This window comes from Littorina saxatilis, linkage group LG3 (genome assembly GCF_037325665.1).
Source record: "Littorina saxatilis isolate snail1 linkage group LG3, US_GU_Lsax_2.0, whole genome shotgun sequence".
Classification (NCBI taxonomy): Eukaryota; Metazoa; Mollusca; class Gastropoda; order Littorinimorpha; family Littorinidae; genus Littorina; species Littorina saxatilis.
The window spans coordinates 67,105,021-67,126,914 of record NC_090247.1 but is presented as its reverse complement, the minus strand read 5'-3'; the positions used below and the strand labels follow the sequence as shown (position 1 = coordinate 67,126,914).

The following is a 21,894-nucleotide window of genomic DNA, read 5'->3' as shown; positions in this document are numbered from 1 at the left end:
GCGATGGAAACCACGTAAGAATCCCGGTCTCTAAAATGTCGCCCTTCTGTTCCTAATGTGAAGGTCTAACAAGCTGACAAACTGACAGATTGACTAATTAACCGACTAACAGATTAACTAACTGACTCACTGACTAAAAGCAAAACCATCGCTGACATTGTTGAGTGAATCATTTAGTTGCCGTGGCGATCTTAGCTACGTGAGAATCCTGGTATCTCAAAGCTTTTAAGTTTTACTGATGGTACTTTTAAAACCCGTACCTACTTCTGGAACCAATGTTTCGGTAAATATCGTGATTGTTTGTTTTACTCATTACCGCCTGCACACGACTCGAAGCCACAGAGTTCTCACAGCTTGTGTGTGTGTGTGTGTGTGTGTGTGTGTGTGTGTGTGTGTGTGTGTGTGTGTGTGTGTGTGTGTGTGTGTGTGTGTGTGTATGTGTGTGTGAGTGTGTGTGTGAGTGTGTCGGTGTGTGCATGAGTGTGTGTGTGTGTGGTGAGTGTGCGTGTGTGTGAGTGTGTGTGTGTGAGTGTGCGTGTGTGTGTGTGTGAGTGCGTGTGTGTGTGTGTGTGTGTGTGTATGAGTGTGTATGTGTGTGTGTGCATGTGAGTGTGCGTGTGTGTGTGTGTCCGTGCCTGCATGAGTTGACCTGCGCTTGTGTTTCTGCTAATGCGTAATCACATCAACATCACTGTAACTAACAAGGTGGCAGACGCACGCCGTAAAACCCTTAAAGGGACCAACCTCACTGAGATCATTCTAGTCTGCCCGCTAATGCCTATGACCATTGAAAAGTTCAATAGACCCCCCCCCCCACCCCCCCACCCACCCACCCACCCACCCCTCCCAACCCCCCCCCCCCCCTTCTTTTTTTTTTGGTTGATGTATCAAAATGTAGTAATTCCCAAATTACACCCAATTTACAAGAAAATAAAACCGCCTAGCAGCATCCCTGATTGGGAAAAACAAATCGATTATATTTCTGCATGTATTACAGAACACATCACTTTAAGGGTATGTCGCATGCCGTTGTATAACTAAGTTTGGGTGCTAAGCATACTAGTCAGTCGGCTAAGGACCGTTTTGGTTACTTTTTGGCGTCACGTTAGCAAACACATTTTTCTGATAGATTTTAACACCACAACACTAAATCTAAAGTTTTGGGGCAATATTCCAAACCAACGGTGAGAAAAACGTTGGTTTGTGTGTATGTTTTCCTTCTTTGGCGTCACTATTCTTGTTTTGAGGGTTGGGTTCATAAAACGGACATAAAACTTAAACCGCTTGACAGAAATTCTATAACTGTAAATCATTCGAAAGGGAAGGCATTCATGTACACGTTTGTGCCACTTAAAATGACGTCATAATCTGTTTATTTTTGTGAACTTGACAAGAAGAGCGGGGTAGTAGTTGCGCTGAGAAGGATAGCACGCTTTTCTGTCCCTCTCTTCATTTTAACTTTCTGAGCGTGTTTTTAATCCAAACATATCATATCTATATGTTTTTGGAATCAGGAACCGACAAGGAATAAGATGAAAGTGTTTTTAAATTGATTACGAAAAATTTAATTTTGATAATAATTTTTATATTTTTAATTTTTAGAGCTTGTTCTTAATCCAAATATAACATATTTATATGTTTTTGGAATCAGCAAATGATGGAGAATACGATGAACGTAAATTTGGATCGTTTTATAAAAAATATATATTTTTACAATTTTCAGATTTTTAATGACCAAAGTCATTGATTAATTTTTAAGCCACCAAGCTGAAATGCAATACCGAAGTCTGGGCTTTGTTGAAGATTACTTGACCAAAATTTCAACCAATTTAATTGAAAAATGAGAGTGTAACAGTGCCGCCTCAACTTTCACGAAAAGCCGGATATGACGTCATCAAATACATTTATCATAAAAAAGAAAAAAACGTCTGGGGATATCATTTCCAGGAACTCTCATGTCAATTTTCATAAAGATCGGTCCAGTAGTTTAGTCTGAATCGCTCTACACACACACACAGACACACACACACACACGCACATACACCACGACCCTCGTCTCGATTCCCTCCTCTACGTTAAAACATTTAGTCAAAACTTGACTAAATGTAAAAAGGAGGAATAATTGCAAACTCACACACACACACACACCCACACACACACACACACACACACACACACACACACACACACACACACTTACATGCACACACACACGCACGCACGCATACACACACACACACGCGCGCGCGCGCACGCACGCACGCACGCGCACACACACAAACACACACACACACACACACACACACACACACAAAGACACATACACAAACATACCGACAAAATGACAGACATACACACAGTGAGACAAACCGACACAGAAACCCCCACACATGCACGCACGCACTTATGTACGCGAACAAAGACGTAGAGATGCTTATAGAGAAACACTTACGCAACCAAAAAAACACGCACACAAACACACAGACAGACAAACTTCATTCTTGGTAGAGAAATGCATTTCTTACTGTGTTGCTTTCTCTTTAAGTGCACCTACCTCGCAGAGAGAGAGAGAGAGAGAGAGAGAGAGAGAGAGAGAGAGAGAGAGAGAGAGAGAGAGAGAGAGAGAGAGAGAGACACACACACACACAGACAGACAGAGACACAGAGAGAAAGAGAGAGATAGACAGACTGATAGACAGACAGAGGGAGAGACAAACATACGAACACACAGACATAGACAAACACACAAACAAAGACACACAGACAGACTTCACTATTGTATACTGTGCAAGTAATTTTGTTAAACCACACGTTACGTTCACTACTGAACGTGTAACCATGTAAAACGTTACTATCTCTTTATATGTGTTTACTTGCATTGTAATCCTGGGGGGGGGGGGGGGGGGTATAAATGTATGTAACGCGCAATACATGCCTTTTAACTTACTAGAATTGGAATTGTCATTTAAAGACTAGCATAAGAGTGTGACACGTGGTTCATTCGTTATTACCTTATTACAAAAAGAAAAAGATAACGGCACTGACGCTACCGGAAATAGAATTTATCAGTGAAATTCTACCATCAATTTAGTAAATGCGATGTAAAATTATCCTAAAACTGTGGTATGATCACGACATCGTTTAGCATTTAGGATCAAATGGTGCCAATGTGTCCACAATGCACTAATCACAGACAACAGTTATACGCTTTACGTACATGTAACTCTCCAACTGACATTGTCTGCCACTTGAAACAAATGACTTTCGAAGGAAAATTAACTCCTATATATAAATATTATGTATGATTTTTAATAATTACTTGCACTTTTTGAAAATAAAGCTTTTTCTACGATAAGGTGTTTACCTCCTAAATGTATAAGTCATCCGGTAGAAAAACCGGAAGTATCGTGTACTAAGCATATGTATATGTTTAAAAAGTTAATTGTGTTAATGTAGAACATCTTGCCTATGTATATGTTTAGGTTTTGAATACTTTAGGGGAAAAGCATAGCCATTATTCAGTCATCTTTAACTAACACCCCTAATCTCAGGGCCCATTTTGTTAGTGGGGGTAGGGTTTCAATCAGTCAAAAATCACTTTCATTCAATATTGTCTGCCATTTCAAATACATACACGTAATTGCACAATTTCTTGAATTTTAAGATGCTTTAACTGACTATACCAAGAAAACCTGCACTTTTTGTAGAATTCGGTTTTTTTCCATGATTTATGTTTAAAAATGTCAATTCTTACGACAAAAAATGCTAACAGTTGCCTCACCAGACGACACGTACCTACGACGTGAATCGTGTCTGCCAATTAAAATGCATATATTTTGAAATAAGGGGAATCATAACATATTTCACTGTGAAGTGTCTCACTCTAATATCTTCTGGGTTCATGGTGTATTTGGTTAAGTGAATTGCAGATAAGGTTTTTTGAAAATGACAGCTATACATATATTTTATTAAAACTGAAACTGGTGGAGTGAAAAACAGACCTGTTTTGAAGAAGTCGTACTAAAATCATTTATGGGCTTGAACTTCACAGTTTGCGTGTTATCTTTTAAAGAAAACCCGTTTTCATCACTAACAATGACCTAATTTACACATACATATCGGTCGGTCATAGTCGCGTTTTAATTAGAGAGGTAGTGTACAAAATGTCGTTTTGTACGTTTAAATTACATGTCCATTATTTTAGTCATATATCAATCAATAAGTAAATGCGCATACTTTTATTAAACGTTACTTTCACTTTAAGATCGCTTCTAACATTTAGTATAATTTCTGACAAATGCACGCTATGTAATAAATTGATAATATTATGGACGCCATGTGGTAAAACCGGAAGTTGAATTATTTTTCGATAGCAAAATCCTTTTACAATGATCACTTTCCTTTCATATTGAGCTGATCTTTAACGTTATGGGTAAAAATCTAACATATTGAACCAAATTATCCTTTTTCAAGCCTGTGTATGTGTAAACTCTTTTTTGCTTCGACCCGGTTCGGTTTTCGGAGTTGATTCAGAATCATCCATTATTTATCTTATATGACTGTTGTTTTCCTCGGTAAATTAACAATTGTTGATGTAAAATAATTCTAGCTGTGAGAATAAACAATTTTCAAGATGTTTTTGATTGCGGTTTCAACCAGGTGTTCAGTTAGCTATACATATCGATTGAGAAAATGGCATTTCCTGTTTTGTCGTCCGCATGTTATACAGATGTTGTTAAAAATAAAACTGTGTATACGAATTAGGCATTTTACTTGCTGTCTGATGGCAACAATCTTTAGCTTTCGTTTAAGGTATAATTTGCTTATATCCGTATGCAGTCAAGCGGTACATGACGTTTTTTTGTAACCTACCCCCTGCGTCATGGCTGCATTTTTGCAGAATATGGGTCATGTTACAAAAACGCTTCTCATTCTTAGGTGGTTGGGTTTAGCCATTTGTCGTTTACCGAACTGTGGCTGCAAATAAAACGAACTTTCCAAAAAACATAATATCTAATGTGACCACCAAAAGTAACCCTCCCACTATAGCCAGCCAGGTGACTATACCGCTGATTTCTACGGGGAAAGGGTCACCGTCACCGTCTCAGAAAGAAATCGTACACCGCTCAGTCAGGCATGAGAAACCTGATACAAGGTAAGGTCTGTCGCTTTAAATTACAGCGAATCTCGTAAGCCCGGACACAGGTGCGCGAGGGGGAGGGGGTGGGGGAGAGAAAGTGAACTGAAAGGTGGATGCAAAAGTCACTGGGTCCAGATGACAGCTCTTGTTTTCTTTCAGTCTGTAATTAGTAAACTGCGTCACGCACACTGAACAGAACTACAGTGGACCCGCCTTTTTAAGACCTTCAAACATCTGAGAAAAGCAGGTCCAAACAAGTCGCGTAAGGCGAAATTACTACATTTAGTCAAGCATTTTTTCACAATGACCGTAGTCCGCCGCTCGTGCAAAACGCAGTGAAACTGACGAGCCTGTTTAGCGCGGTAGTGGTTACGCTGTGCTGCATAGCACGCTTTTCTGAACCTCTCTTCGTTTTAACTTTCTGAGCGTGTCATCAAAGCCATTTATCCAAAAATTGAAAAAAATGTCTGGGGATATCATACCCAGGAACTCTCATGTCAAATTTCATAAAGATCGGTCCAGTAGTTTACTCTGAATCGCTCTACACACACACACAGACACACTGTGCAGCATAGCACGCTTTACTGTACCTCTCTTCGTTTTAACTTTCTGAGCGTGTTTTTAATCCAAACATATCATATCTATATGTTCTTAGAATCAGGAACCGACAAGGAATAAGATGAAATTGTTTTTAAAACGATTTCAGAAATTTAATTTTAATCATAATTTTTATATTTTTAATTTTCAGAGCTTGTTTTTAATACGAATATAACATATTTATATGTTTTTGGAATCAGAACATGATGAAGAATAAAATAAAAGTAATTTTGGATCGTTTTATAAAAAAATTATTTTAATTACAATTTTCAGATTTGTAATGACCAAAGTCATTAATCAATTTTTAAGCCTACATGCTGAAATGCAATACCGAAGTCCGGCCTTCGTCGAAGATTGCTTGGCCAAAATTTCAATCAATTTGATTTAAAAATGAAGGTGTGACAGTGCCGCCTCAACTTTTACGAAAAGCCGGATATGACGTCATAAGACATTTATCAAAAAAATGAAAAAAACGTCTGGGGGTCAAATATGCCAGCAATAAATGTCCCCTCTGCACAGAAACCAGCTAGGCTGTTGATTTTTGGTATGTGTCTAAGAAGAAGCCGGGATGTCTTTTGGGGTGTTCGTGAGTGTATGTGCCAGCGTTACTGTGTGTACGTGCGTGTGCGATTTGATTCTAAATATTATTTTTCAGAAAACACCATTGTCACCGTAGATGTATCACCTGTCAGTTTTCATGGCTTTTTTCACTGGCTGCGGTCGTAAGAGATCAAAAGGATAAACCAACGTCAGCGTGTAGCACGTGCAAACCGTTATTGCATCGTCCCTGTCACCTGCTGATGTACATGTCTGTCACGTCCAATCGACCCTCATTCAATCAACTCGGGAAACCACAGGGTGCAGACTCCATCTCTCTCAGTCTGTCTGTCTGTCTGTCTCTCTGTCTCTCTGTTTCTCTGTCTCTCTCTCTTCCCCCCCCCTCTCTCTCTCTCTCTCTGTCTGTCTTTCTCTCTCTCTCTCTCTCTCTCTCTCTCTCTCTCTCTCTCTCTCTGTGTTACACGACACTTGAGATTGACGAAGTTCTCAAATGTATAGTTGTGTTCTTTTATTCTACGTGGCCCGTCTTCACAGCAGCAGACAAAAACTCGTCAAATTGAGTTCGAGGATTTATTTAGCATTCCATGCATACAACTGCACGTCGTAGCAGAACTCAAAGTAGAAGCTTTTTAACATACAAATCGCGCTGGCCTATATATACTGTTCAAAAAAAGAAACGCATAGTTGCTACTTGCCAAATTTGTTTTATTTTTCGAAAAAATTAACAGAAAATCCAATATTTAGATTATTTGTTTGAAATTTGGTATGGACACAGTTGAATGCACACACAGTTCATTTGCATCTTCAAATCAATCAGTCAATCAATACGATTGGGTGCCGAGGCTGTCAAGTCAGTAGGGGGTGTGACTGCCTTGAGCAGCAACAACTGCCCGGCACCTTCTGGGCATGGACTGGATCAGATGCCGGATATCTTGCTGTGGGATGGTGTCCCACTCCTCCTGAAGTGCCTGCAATAGATCGCGGTGATTTGCCGGCGCTTCTTCTCGCCTGCGCACACGTCTGTCCAATTCACCCCAGAGGTGTTCTATCGGGTTCATGTCTGGCGACATGGATGGCCAGGGAAGCACCTGGACATGGTGGTCGGTGAGGAACTGGGTGGTGAGTCGTGCTGTGTGCGGGCGGGCGTTGTCCTGCTGGAATATGGCATCCTGGTCAGCCAGAAGAGGAAGGGCGTGTGGGCGCAGAATTTCCTCCACGTATCGCTGGGCAGTTATGCGCCCTTGGACGTGCACCAGGGTGCTCCTTCCAGCGGTATTGATCGCCCCCCACACCATGACGCCTCCACCACCATGAACGGGTGCCTCATCCACACAGTTGGGCGCGTAACGTTCGTTTACTCTCCGGTAGACCCTCCTCCGACCATCATGTCGCTGGAGCAGGAAGTAGGACTCGTCGCTGAACCACACGTGTCTCCAGTGATTCCGGACGGTCCAGCGAAGGTGCTGGTTGCCCCACTGCACTCGGTTCTGGCGATGGCGGCGGGTGAGGACAGCTCCTCTGTGAGGTCTGCGAGCTCTCAAACCAGCTTCATGCAGGCGGTTCCGCCCGGTCTGGTCAGATAATCGGTGTGGCCCGGGGAGAGCCTGGACAGAAGATGAGGCCGACAGGAAACGATTCCGGAGGTGGCGGAGCCGTATGAAGCGGTCGTGAGCAGCAGTTGTCGCCCTTGGTCTTCCCGCTCGTGGCAAGTCAGCAACGGAGCCAGTGGCTTGAAACCTGACCCACAGTCTACTGATGGTGCTCTGGGACACGTGGAAGTGCCTGGCGATTGCACTTTGACTTTGGCCTGCTTGTAAACGACCCAATGCAATTTGGCGGTCTTCTCTGCTCAATCGGGCCATCTTTCGTCGCTGAATTGTCGTCTGATTTCTTTGTGGCGAACAATCCGCTTTTATGGGTTTTGGAAGACATGGTGAGAGCTCAATATTCCCCGAGTTTCACGAGATTACACTGAAGCATGACGAGTGGTCATGCCAAATGAGCAATTTTGACATTGTAGCCACTGATAACGCATGCGTCACGTGCAGAGCTCACTTGTGGCAATGGACGAAAGGTCGACGACCAGATAAACATTTTCTGCAGTTTGGTGGATATCCTTGTAGCCATATAACTAAATTAACCAAATATTACAAGCTATGCGTTTCTTTTTTTGAACAGTATAGTAAATACTCAATCTCGAGAATATTCTAGACCGAACATGATACAACTACAATTAGATGAACTGTCCATGGACTAGAATAGTGACATTCTCCGTGACGTGCATCTCTGTGCCGACGCACTTAATCCGAGCGAACGCAAACGAACCCACGACTCAAATCAACGTGGTAAACAACTTGTTTTGACAGGACTAGAAAGTTCACCTGCATTCTCGTCCAAACATAAATATTGTGTTTACAAAATATAATATCGGTACTTTCCCACAAAGTACAAACAAGTCAACCACATGCAACACACAAAACCGAACCAAAGCTCAGCAACGGCAGCGTTTCCTCTCTCTCTCTCTCTCTCTCTCTCTCTCTCTCTCTCTCTCTCTCTCTCTCTCTCTCTCTCTCTCTCTCTCTCTCTCTCTCTCTCTCTCTCTCTCTCTCTCTCTCTCTCTCTCTCTCTCTCTCTCTCTCTCTCTCTCTCTCTCTCTCTCTCTCTCTCTCTCTCTCTCTCTCTCTCTCTCTCTCTCTCTCTCTCTCTCTCTCTCTCTCTCCTCTCTCTCTCTCTCTCTCTCTCTCTCTCTCTCTCTCTCTCTCTCTCTCTCTCTCTCTCTCTCTCTCTCTCTCTCTCTCTCTCTCTCTCTCTCTCTCTCTCTCTCTCTCTCTCTCTCTCTCTCTCTCTCTCTCTCTCTCTCTCTCTCTCTCTCTCTCTCTCTCTCTCTCTCTCTCTCTCTCTCTCTCTCTCTCTCTCTCTCTCTCTCTCTCTCTCTCTCTCTCTCTCTCTCTCTCTCTCTCTCTCTCTCTCTCTCTCTCTCTCTCTCTCTCTCTCTCTCTCTCTCTCTCTCTCTCTCTCTCTCTCTCTCTCTCTCTCTCTCTCTCTCTCTCTCTCTCTCTCTCTCTCTCTCTCTCTCTCTCTCTCTCTCTCTCTCTCTCTCTCTCTCTCTCTCTCTCTCTCTCTCTCTCTCTCTCTCTCTCTCTCTCTCTCTCTCTCTCTCTCTCTCTCTCTCTCTCTCTGAGAATTCTATATTCTGAACATATCTCTCTCAGCCAGCCTCCCGTAAACCATCACAGACACTGTCAGGCTTTTACACCCAGTACAAACACCTTTTCATTTAAACACTCACCGCTTGAGAACATCCTAGGTGCCCTCCGTAAAGAGCGAGCAATTTTCAAAGAATTTATTTTTGCGTGGTTTATCTTACCTCTGAGCCATCGTGAACCCGTGTGATCCAGTTTCCTTTTTTTCACAATTTAGTCGTCAGTTTGTGATTTCAATGCGACTCACTGTAACTTATCTGCAATAGTACGTTATTGTGTACCTCTGAATCTAAAACGCAACAAACGTCTGCAAGTCACACGAACTAGAGCTGTGGCGGTTGACTGTTCAGAGGAACTGGCACTATGCAGAACCGTCGTCTGCTACGAGAAAGACGTTTTGCGTGATACGTTTCCGGGCTTTTTTTTTTCAAACTTTCAAAACTTCGAATTGTACTGACAAACGACCATCTTTTGTCTCCCTCTCCCTCTCTCTCTCTCTCTCTCTATGCGCGGCGCGCTCTCTTTGACCCAAACGACCATCTTTTGTCTCCCTCTCCCTCTCTCTCTCTCTCTCTCTATGCGCGGCGCGCTCTCTTTGACCCAAACGACCATCTTTTGTCTCCCTCTCCCTCTCTCTCTCTCTCTCTCTATGCGCGGCGCGCTCTCTTTGACCCAAACGACCATCTTTTGTCTCCCTCTCTCTCTCTCTCTCTCTCTCTCTCTCTCTCTCTCTATGCGCGGCGCGCTCTCTTTGACCCAAACGACCATCTTTTGTCTGTGGTCCGCTGCTACATACACCTTAACAAACCAGTCGCACAGTACGACATCGCGCACAGAAAAATAATGTGATATTTAATCTGATTTCATACTGCAACTGCATAAACATACAACTGATATCTGTTGACTTTCAAGGTGTCGTGCAACGAGCAAAATCCAGCATTTGTCGTCACGACCTCGATGGATCGACCTGCTTCACCCTGTACGATTGCGCTGTATAGTACAACATGCAGTTGACTGTATTTATCTGCCCTTTTTGGACTGCTCTCTCTCACATCGTGTCCACAAAAACTGTCTCTGTCCTCGTCTGTGTCGATGCCCGTCAGTTGACACGTACATGCAGACTGTCAAGTGTTTGCACTTAGCCGTACTCGTGCAACATGTTCTGCAAACACTTTTATTTCATATTACTTCATTTCTTTCTTTCTTGTATTGTCTAGCATTTTATGTTATTACAGTGGGGTTTTGTTCTCATTTGTTTAATTTTGATTTATTTCACCGGGTTATTTTATTTATTTTGTTCTTGAATTACTTTGGTTTGCCTTAGCTAGCCATTTTTTGCAGAGGTCGGCATATGGTGGCGGGGATAAAGTCAAATGTTAGCGAAAACTGCGTCAACAAACATAGTCTCATTGCTTTAACTGTTGGGTTAAAAGTCAAGCGGATATAATCGTCGTGTATGTAAACCTTTGTGCACGTTTCCGAGCCTATTAGTCACGCGGGTAAGTAAGTAACTCGAGATCGATGATTATTTCGCAGTAAACAACTTCAAACCACAGAGGAAGCATCGGAACATGTTCGTGTTGAGTGCGTCCATTTCATCAAGTGTACTTTTCCAATCAACACGTTTTGCTGTCATTAGTTTCAATGTTGTTCTTTTCTTCTTGTTTCTTGCTGCTTTGTTTTGCACAGACCCCCCATAACACATGGTGGAAGGTGTTTTACACAGACCCCCCATAACACATGGTGGAAGGTGTTTTACACAGACCCCCCATAACACATGGTGGAAGGGTGTCTTAACTGAAGGCTACTGTACATTTGTTGGAAGGGTGTCTTAACTGAAGGCTACTGTACATTTGTTGGAAGGGTGTCTTAACTGAAGGCTACTGTACATTTGTTGGAAGGGTGTCTTAACTGAAGGCTACTGTACATTTGTTGGAAGGGTGTCTTAACTGAAGGCTACTGTACATTTGTTGGAAGGGTGTCTTAACTGAAGGCTACTGTACATTTGTTGGAAGGGTGTCTTTACTGAAGGCTACTGTACATTTGTTGGAAGGGTGTCTTAACTGAAGGCTACTGTACATAATTGTTATTACGTAAGCCTACGTAGCAGACAATCTAGAAAAATTGGGCCCTAAAAGGGAGCGTTGGTCTAAAAATGGGACTCTTGTAACAAATATACAGTAGCCTTCAGTAGTGTTCTAGGTATGTCTTTAAAAGTAGCCTTCAGTAGTGTTCTATGTCTATGTCTTTAAAGAATGGCTTCAAACTGAAGGCTACTGTACATTTGTTATTAGCAGACAATATAGAATATGGCCTTAAAAGGGCTGCGTTGGTCTTAAAATGGGAGTTTTTAAAGAGGGAGTTCAAATTCAACGCAGCAGTGTTAAACCCTGCATGCGTTGCAGGAGGCAGACTTGATAGATGACCGAGTTAGGTCATGATGACCTGATTGTCGTGATTGTCGTTAAGGTCATCACAAACCTGCTCCTGACAATGACCTTGAAATCAACACGTGAACCACGGCTTTAAGTTTGTAAAGTTAAGTGAATGGTTAGTTCATGAGTAAATGTATGTATTTGTAATGCTGTGTGTTTGTGTATTCGTGTATGTTTGTTTATGTATTCATGTTATTAAGAGTCGTCCCTCTCCAGGCGAGGGCCAGATGGAAAAAAGCAGATATGTAAGCTTACAACATAACCCTGGGAAATAAAGATCTCTCTCTCTCTCTCTCTCTCTCTCTCTCTCTCTCTCTCTCTCTCTCTCTCTCTCTCTCTCTCTCTCTCTCTCTCTCTCTCTCTCTCTCTCACACACACACACACACACACACACACACCGTGACACACACACTCACACACACACACACACACACGCACACACACACACACACACACACACACACACACACGCACATGTTCTCATTGTTTCATCGTTCCCCGTCGTGGTCTGAAGCTCTCCAGTACAAAAATAAACAAAACGAGGGACAGCACAATTAAAGGGTAAGACTCACAGGTGTCAACAAAGATTGTACCCGACAAACTCGCCAACAAACTGCAAGCGTGCCGAAAATTGGGACTGGGGTAAAGTTTCCATTTTGTCGTATAGGGTGGCGGCTTTAGCGTAAACTGAATGCCAGGTCACTGAGGTTAGTGCAGTAAGTACCACAGTATTACTGCTTGTCATTGTTGATACGGTGGAACCGCCCTTTTGAGACACTTGACTTGACTAAAACTTGACTAAATGTAACAAGCATATGACAAAACAAAGCATGACCCAAAACAATTGACCCAAAAAAACACGACAAACCCATGATATAACAAAACAAGAGGCGAAGCCTTCAAGGCTCACGTAAGAAATAGACAAACAGTAACACAAACTCAATCACTCCGTCACACATACACACCCACACACACAGTAAGCTTAGGTGACACTGTGCAAGAAAGAGAGACACTAGATCTAGATCTGTCTGTCTGCATGTAGCCTACTTACAGGGACACGACTGCCAAATAGTCTCGGCCCGCTCAAAATAACAATGACCGAGACCACACACACCACGCGAGAGAGAAAGACTACAGGGAGGCATGCCGTCATGATGCATTAATTGACGTCAAACACTTTTGACCGTGACGTAATCTTATGCGAGCTTTATCCATAGTCTTGGATAACCACTCACACATAGACTCGGAAATGTTAAAGTTTCTACCACAGACATACACACGCACAAACACACACACACACGCACACACACACGCACAAACGCACAAACGCACAGACAGACAAAGTTACGATCGCATAGGCTACACTTCGTGAGCCAACCATGACATAACAAAACCATGACATAGTAACAAATCAAAACATGACAAAACAAAACAAATCATGACAAAAATGAAATAACACAAAACCATGACATAACAAAGCATTACAAAGAAGACAAAACCATGACATAAAAACCCCAGGACATAACAAAACAAAACATGACAAAACAACACAAAACCAAGACATAACAAAACAAAACAACACAAAGCCATGGCATAACAAAACAAAACATGACAAAACAACACTAAAACGCAACAAAATAAAACAAAACCAGACCCAGGTACTAACTTCGATCTCAGGCATGTGCAGCCACTGTTTGGGATTCTCCTCGGCCGCCAGGTAGGCGATGAGGTCAAGAGCAGTCAGGCGAGTCTGTCGTCGTGACGACACGAAGATCAGCACAGGCTTCAAGGGTGAGTGCTGCTTGATGTCTTTTCGGGGACAGACAAAAAAAGAGTTTAATTTCGGAATCAAAAAATATATATTATTAAAACGTTATATCTATAACAAAACTAAATGTTATGTTTACCCAACGGTCTTTAACGTGGACAAACACTTATACATATGTAACACAGAAAATAAACTTATCTGACAAATTGTCCAGAAGCTCGCTCGGAAGACATAAGCGAGATAATGATTAAACAAGTCGCGTAAGGCAAAATTACTACATTTAGTCATGCTGTGGAACTCACAGAATGAAACTGAACGCACTGCATTTTTTCACAATGACCGTAGTCCGCCGCTTGTGCAAAACGGAGTGAAACTGACGAGCCTGTTCAGCGCGGTAGTGGTTTCGCTGTGCTGCATAGCACGCTTTTCTGTACCTCTCTTCGTTTTAACTTTCTGAGCGTGTTTTTAATCCAAACATATCATATCTATATGTTTTTGGAATTAGGAACCGACAAGGAATAAGATGAAATTGTTTTTAAATCGATTTCGGAAATTTGATTTTGATAATAATTTTTATATTTTTAATTTTCAGACCTTGTTTTTAATCCGAATATAACATATTTACATGTTTTTGGAATCAGACAATGATGAAGAATAAGATGAACGTAAATTTGGATCGTTTTATAAAAAAATAATTTTAATTACAATTTTCAAAGTTTTAATGACCAAAGTCATTAATTAATTTTTAAGCCACCAAGCTGAAATGCAATACCGAAGTCCGGCCTTCGTCGAAGATTGCTTTACAAAAATTTCAATCAATTTGATTGAAAAATGAGGGTGTGACAGTGCCGTCTCAACTTTTACAAAAAGCCGGATATGACGTCATCAAAGACATTTATTGAAAAAATGAAAAAAATTGTCCGGGGATATCATACCCAGGAACTCTCATGTCAAATTTCACAAAGATCGGTCCAGTAGTTTACTCTGAATCGCTCTACACACACACACGCACACACACACACACAGACACCACGACCCTTGTCTCGATTCCCCCTCTATGTTAAAACATTTAGTCAAAATTTGACTAAATGTAATGAGTTCTCTTTTAGTCAGAATTATCATCAATTCATTCGCTCGGCTTCCTGGCAAGTGGGCGAAAACTGATTCTATCAAGATAAGTTTTGTGTGAATATTTGTTAGTCTGTTCACTTCAAAGACCGTTGGGTCGAAATATCTGTGAATGTATTGTTTTGTCAATAACAAATGTTCCAACAACCTACCTTTCTTGTTTTTTGATTTATAATCATCTGTCACAAGCTAAACTAAACAAAACAGATTCTGATAAAGTCAAACCTACCTTGGTGACCACCTCTCGATAATGACCACGGTGGCTCATCCAAAGCGACCACCAGTGATGTATGAATGCTATTTATTTTTGTTTTTATCACACAGCAAGCTGCTTTCCTCGTGTATTTTTTATGTTCATTCATGTATTGTACACTTGGCAATAAATTATCTATCTATCTATCTATCTATCTACAACACTTTCAACATAATTCCCCCTTGATTTTTCTGATTTCTTTGTTTATAACCTATGTAAATTTACCTGCATTTTAACACTTACTTCCTTTCACAACCCGATTTTATAAGATTCCGGAGGTCTTAAGGGCTTTGTGAGACCTCCAGAAATCTGATAAAATCATGGCTAAAGGGGGTGTAAAGGGGGGGCGGGGGTTGTGACAGATGGGGAGGGTCCACTGTCTGCTTTTGATTTTGATTTTTGTATGTTGTTACCTTGGAATGCCGGCTTGTTCATGGTGGCCATGCGCGGGCAGTAGTGCTGTCCAGGGAAACCCTTGATGTGAACTTCCAGCGGTACCGGTCGCACTGACGGACGGAAGTTGAACAGACCCATCTGGGGGACACAAAATATAATGATTCAATTAAGCTTCAATACCAATTCGTTTGCACCATCCCTGTGTATCCCTGTTCCATGTTTCAGAAAAAAAACCTATCATTGCTTGAATTATTTGATTGACTTTAAGACGTCCTTTTCAAGACCTAATTTTTCCATATTTTTTTTAGATCTTAAAAGGGGGTGTTTCATTGTATAGCCCCTCACTGCTATTCCCAGGGCTTCATTTTTGCCTCCTTAGCTGCAGGCAGAGCTATTTTTAGCACCCATCCTTTCCCCCACAACAGAGATAACACAGTGCTGCTAGCTCCCTCTGTGCCAGGCATACTGATAAGGCCCATCTCCCGGTCAGTGCAACTCCCTCAGTGCCAGGCACACTGATAAGGCCCATCTCCTGGTCAGTGCGGAAGGCATTTGGGAAAAACAAGCAAGCAAGCAAGCTTAAAGCCTGTCCTTAACTTGGCAAAGTCGAGAAAAAAAATAAAAAAATAAAAAAAATAAAAATCTGGGCGAAGTCGACTACGCGAAGTATACTTCGTAAAGCTGGCCCGCACGACCCTTAAGCACCGAGTTTTTGGTAAAAAGACTTTGCGAAGTCTTCCCGAAGTCGATTGCGTGCTCAATTGAGGGCCACCTTAATAACAGTGTGCTGGCTGCAGCTATTGTTGGTAGCGAAATAATTCTCTTTGCCTTGGCTACTTTTAGAACGCACTAAAATGCAAGCTAGAAAACGATGTGCACTTCGATATGGTTTTCACGTAAAGTGGAACCCCCCTTTTAATACCCCAATTTAAAACTCCCCAATTTAAGACTCCCCCAATTTAAGACTCCCCCAATTTAAGACTCACCAATTTAAGGCTCCACCAATTTAAGACTCCCCCAATTTAAGGCTCCACCCATGTAAGACTCCCCCAATTTAAGACTCCCCAATTTAAGACTCCCCAATTTAAGACTCCCCAATTTAAGGCTCCCCCAATTTAAGGCTCCACCAATTTAAGGCTCCCCCAATTTAAGGCTCCACCAATTTAAGACTCCCCCAATTTAAGACTCCCCCAATTTAAGACTCCCCAATTTAAGACTCCCCCAATTTAAGACTCACCAATGTAAGGCTCCACCAATTTAAGACTCCCCAAATTTAAGACTCCCCAAATTTAAGATTCCCCAATTTAAGACTCCCCCAATTTAAGACTCCCCAAATTTAAGACTCCCCAATTTAAGACTCACCAATTTAAGACTCACCCAATTTAAGACTCCCCAATTTAAGACTCCCCTAATTTACAACTCCCCCAATTTAAGACTCCTCAATTTAAGACTCCCCAATTCAAGACTCCCCAATTTAAGACTCCCCCAATTTAAGACCCCCAATTTAAGATCCCCCAATATTTAAGACTCCCCAATTTAAGACTCCCCCAATTTAAGACTCCCCAATTTAATAACCCTCCAATTTAAGACCCCCCCAATTTAAGACTCCCCCAATTTAAGACTCCCCCAATTTAAGACCAATTTAAGACTCCCCCAAGTTAAGACCAATTTAAGACTCCCCCAATTTAAGACTCCCCCAATTTAAGACTCCCCCAATTTAAGACACCCCCCAATTTAAGACCCCCCCAATTTAAGACTCCCCTAAGTTAAGACCAATTTAAGACTCCCCAATTTAAGACTCCCCTAATTTAAGACTCCCCCAATTTAAGACATCCTCCCGTGTAAGACCCTGTTTCCTCAGACTTTCTGTTCATAACCTCTTTAATTTCACCCCCATTTTAAGACTCCCCCCTTTTAGGACCTTATTTTCTCAAATTTCAATCAATATGAGGCTTATATCGCGCGTATTCCGTGGGTACAGTTCTCAATCAATCAATATGAGGCTTATATCGCGCGTATTCCGTGGGTACAGTTCTAAGCGCAGGGATTTTTTAATTTTAAAAAAAAAAAAATTTTTATGCAATTTATATCGCGCACATATTCAAGGCGCAGGGATTTATTTATGCCGTGTGAGATGGAATTTTGTTACACAATACATCACGCATTCACATCGGCCAGCAGATCGCAGCCCTTTCGGTTTTGTGGTGGTCTTAAAAGGGGGGGTTGCACTTTACCTCTTTGATGCCGAGCCAGTCGGCGAGATCTCTGGCGTTGGCGAGGGCGGTGGACAAGCCGACCACGCGCACCTTCTTGGACGTGTGGGACGAGATGAAGTTGGTACGCGACACGATCACCTCCAGCACAGGGCCTCGCTCGTCACCTGCAAGACGCAAGGCAATTTAACAATCATCTTTATTAACACTGTACAGGGCAAAATCAAAAAAACAAGAAAAGTAAGTTGTTGGAACGTTTGTTATTGACAAAAAAATAAGTTACAGTCACAAATATATCAACCCAACGGTCTTTTAAGTGAACAGACAAACAAAAAGTGACAAAAACTTATCTTGATGGAATATTCGGCCGCTCACCAGGAAGGCACAAGCGAATGAATGATTATAACTGTACAAGGCAAAATATCAACAGTGTCTCATTACCTAATGAGAGAAACATTAAGAAAATTAACTCCACTACTTGCTTGGGAGCTCGCGGTAAGATCGCAGCAACAACTCATTATACTAATCACAACAAAGTTATCTTACCCAGCAGGTGAATCTCGTCAATGATGAGCACAGCCACTGCCTTGACGTAGCTACGAGTCTGCCAGGACCGACTGATGCCGTCCCACTTCTCTGGTGTTGTCACGATCAGGTCTGCGTTGGCCACTGCTCGCATGTCAGGAGTTACGTCCCCTGTCAGCTCAACCACCCTGAACACATGCACAATTGGTGTCACAAATTTTTAAGAAATAATGTTGTTGTTCAAACAAGACAATCAAATGCTTACACGACTATCCTTCGTTATTTCCCATTACACTTGTATAGTGGAAACCCCCCCCCCCCCCCCCCTTTTTAAGACCCCTCCCCCTCTCCCCCAAAATAACACGACTATACTCCCTTAAATTAGTTCAATTTGCCATACTTTTTGCCCAGTTTCTGCTCGATGCGCACTTTCCAGTCCGCCATTCGCTCACGTACCAGAGCTTTCAGGGGGGCGATGTACACCGCCTGTCAAAGAAATGCAAAAATTTAAATACCATCAACGCTGTGACACATCCACACAAAGTATTCATTTATATGTCCTTTTAAATTTGGAGGAAGAAAAGCAGGTAGGCAGCTGTACATATCAGAACTTTCAATGTAAAAAGAACGAAAAAGGAAGATTTAACAAACAAAACCACCAATTAGCAAAAGATTAGGATCACAAAAAGAACTGACTTTTCTACAATTCATTTGCATCTCATCAATTCAAGCTGCTAGCTATATTTACTGTTGGCAAGAAATAAAACCAAGAATATGTCAGCAGTTGACTGACGGATTGACTGACAGCGTAACAGACCTTTTCATGAATTTTGGAGATGTGTGGCTGTTTGCCCTGTTGTACGTCTGTTCCCACATTCTTCAACTTTTTAAACAAGAAGGGCAAAGCCCATACGACTCACATGCTTTACACATTTTTCCTACCAAAATACATGTGACCTTGACCCAAGGTCAAGGTCATCCAAGGTCATGCAACACAAAGCTGTTAATTCAAGACATAGGAAGTACAATGGTGCTTATTGGCTCTTTCTACCATGAGATATGGTCACTTTTTGTGGTTCACTACCTTATTTTGGTCACATTTCATAAGGGTCAAAGTGACCTTGACCTTGATCATATGTGACCAAATGTGTCTCATGATGAAAGCATAACATGTGCCCCACATAATTTTTAAGTTTGAAACAGTTATCTTCCATAGTTCAGGGTCAAGGTCACTTCAAAATATGTATACAATCCAACTTTGAAGAGCTCCTGTGACCTTGACCTTGAAGCAAGGTAAACCAAACTGGTATCAAAAGATGGGGCTTACTTTGCCCTATATATCATATATAGGTGAGGTATTGAATCTCAAAAACTTCAGAGAAAATGTGAAAAATGTGAAAAATAGCTGTTTTTTAGGCAACATTTATAGCCCCTGCGACCTTGACCTTGAAGCAAGGTCAAGATGCTATGTATGTTTTTTGGGGCCTTGTCATCATACACCATCTTGCCAAATTTGGTACTGATAGACTGAATAGTGTCCAAGAAATAGCCAACGTTAAAGTTTTCCGGACGGACGGACGGACGTCCGGACGGACGGACGGACGGACGGACGGACGACTCGGGTGAGTACATAGACTCACTTTTGCTTCGCATGTGAGTCAATAAGTAACCCAGTTTTCACTCATATTCTACGAATCCCTAAACCCCCACTTCTCACACTTAGCAATTTTTTAAGGTGTAGTAAAATCACACACTACTCAAAATTAATTACCACCGTTACCTTGAACTTGGGGTATTCCCTGAAGACCCTAAAGATAGCGAGCTCAGTGACCACAATTTTCCCCCCATAAGTTTCACCTGTCCATAACAACACGTGAACCCATCTATAACAACCACTGTTGGTCAGTCCCTTGGGTGGTCGTTTCAGACAGGTTTGAGTGTACACTGGAACCCACCTTTCAAGACCCCCGACATTAAGCCTTCTCCCGGGCGGGGATGTAGCTCAGTCAGGGCGGGGATGTAGCTCAGTCAGGGCGGGGATGTAGCTCAGTCAGGGCGGGGATGTAGCTCAGTCAGGGCGGGGATGTAGCTCAGTCAGGGCAGGGATGTAGCTCAGTCAGGGCGGGGATGTAGCTCAGTCAGGGCGGGGATGTAGCTCAGACAGGGCGGGGATGTAGCTCAGTCAGGGCGGGGATGTAGCTCAGTCAGGGTGGGGATGTAGCTCAGTCAGGGCGGGGATGTAGCTCAGTCAGGGCGGGGATGTAGCTCAGTCAGGGCGGGGATGTAGCTCAGTCAGGGCGGGGATGTAGCTCAGTCAGAGCGGTGATGTAGCTCAGTCGGTAGCGCGCTGGATTTGTATCCAGTTGGCCGCTGCCAGCGTGAGTTCGTCCCCACGTTCGGCGAGAGATTTATTTCTCAGAGTCAACTTTGTGTGCAGACTCTCCTCGGTGTCCAAACACCCCCCGTGTGTACACGCAAGCACAAGACCAAGTGCGCACGAAAAAGATCCTGTAATCCATGTCAGAGTTCGGTGGGTTATAGAAACACGAAAATACCCAGCATGCTTCCTCCGAAAGCGGCGTATGGCTGCCTAAATGGCGGGGTAAAAACGGTCATACACGTAAAAGCCGTGGGAGTTTCAGCCCATGAACGAACAAACAAACAAACAAAACAAAAGCCTTCTTCCCTTTTTTAATTAAGACCCTGTTTTCTCACACTATCTTTCCTGACCTCTGTAAAGTTACCCCCATTTTAAGACTCCCTCCTTATTAAGACCAAATTTTCTCAGATTTGTTTAGGTCTTAAAAGGGGGTTTGACTGTATTGATCACCGTTACCTTGAACTTCTGAAGATGGCGAGCTCAGCGACCACAATTTTTTCACCATATAATTCACATGTCCAAAACAACCACCTGTCTGTAACAACCACTTTTGATCGGTCCCTTGGGCGGTCGTTTCAGACAGGGTTCACTGTATCAGCATTACCTTGAACTTGGGATATTCCCTGAAGACCCTGAAGATGGCGAGCTCAGCGGCCACGGTTTTGCCGGAACCTGTGGGCGCCCCTAGCAGCACGTTGCAGTCGTTGTGGTACAGGGTGTGGAAGATCTGAGTCTGCACGGGGTTGAAGTGTGTGAAGCTGTACAGACACTCCAGGCGACTGTCGTTCAGGGCCGTTATTGGCAGAGGCTGGAGGTTCAGTAGCTCTGGTGGGAAAGAAAAAAGAAAAAGATGGGAAATATACATAATAGTATAACCCTGAAAAAAGAAGAATCGCACAAATTTAATGCGTGACAACCTGAAGACCTGTGTGTGAACAGGCTTATAGTGTGAAGTTGTACATGCCCTTATGGCACCTGTAAATCAGGTTTGTTACTGCCAGAAGCTGCAAGTTCAGCAGCCACGACATAATTCCACAAGAGAAATGATCAAGGGAATGCTAAACTTCAGTACATGAGACAGCGCAAAAAACTATGCCGTGCAGTGTATGGAAGATCTGTATGGTTGGGGCGGGGGAAATAGCTCAGTCGGTAGCGTTGCCAGTTCCAAAACCCAGTTGTTGCTATCGGTGTGGGTTCGATCCTCGGTGTCCAACCACCCCACGTGTGTATGCAGGCATGCGCACGATAAAGAACCCAAGTTCACAGCAAAAGTCTCAGGGCTTGGAAACATAAATACA

The 21,894-nt window shown here is 42.6% G+C and overlaps 1 protein-coding gene across 1 annotated transcript in view; it reads right to left on the bottom strand.

The window, feature by feature from the left end:
* The window catches only part of LOC138963048 (activating signal cointegrator 1 complex subunit 3-like), a gene marked incomplete in the record, with an annotated part of 184,999 nt that overhangs the window by 124,072 nt on the left and 39,033 nt on the right, over window positions 1-21,894 (bottom strand). Inside the window, 6 exon segments of the mRNA XM_070335040.1 lie at window positions 13,600-13,742; window positions 15,496-15,616; window positions 17,713-17,858; window positions 18,238-18,404; window positions 18,617-18,702; window positions 21,201-21,421. Of these exon segments, the coding sequence (XP_070191141.1) occupies window positions 13,600-13,742; window positions 15,496-15,616; window positions 17,713-17,858; window positions 18,238-18,404; window positions 18,617-18,702; window positions 21,201-21,421 (884 nt within the window).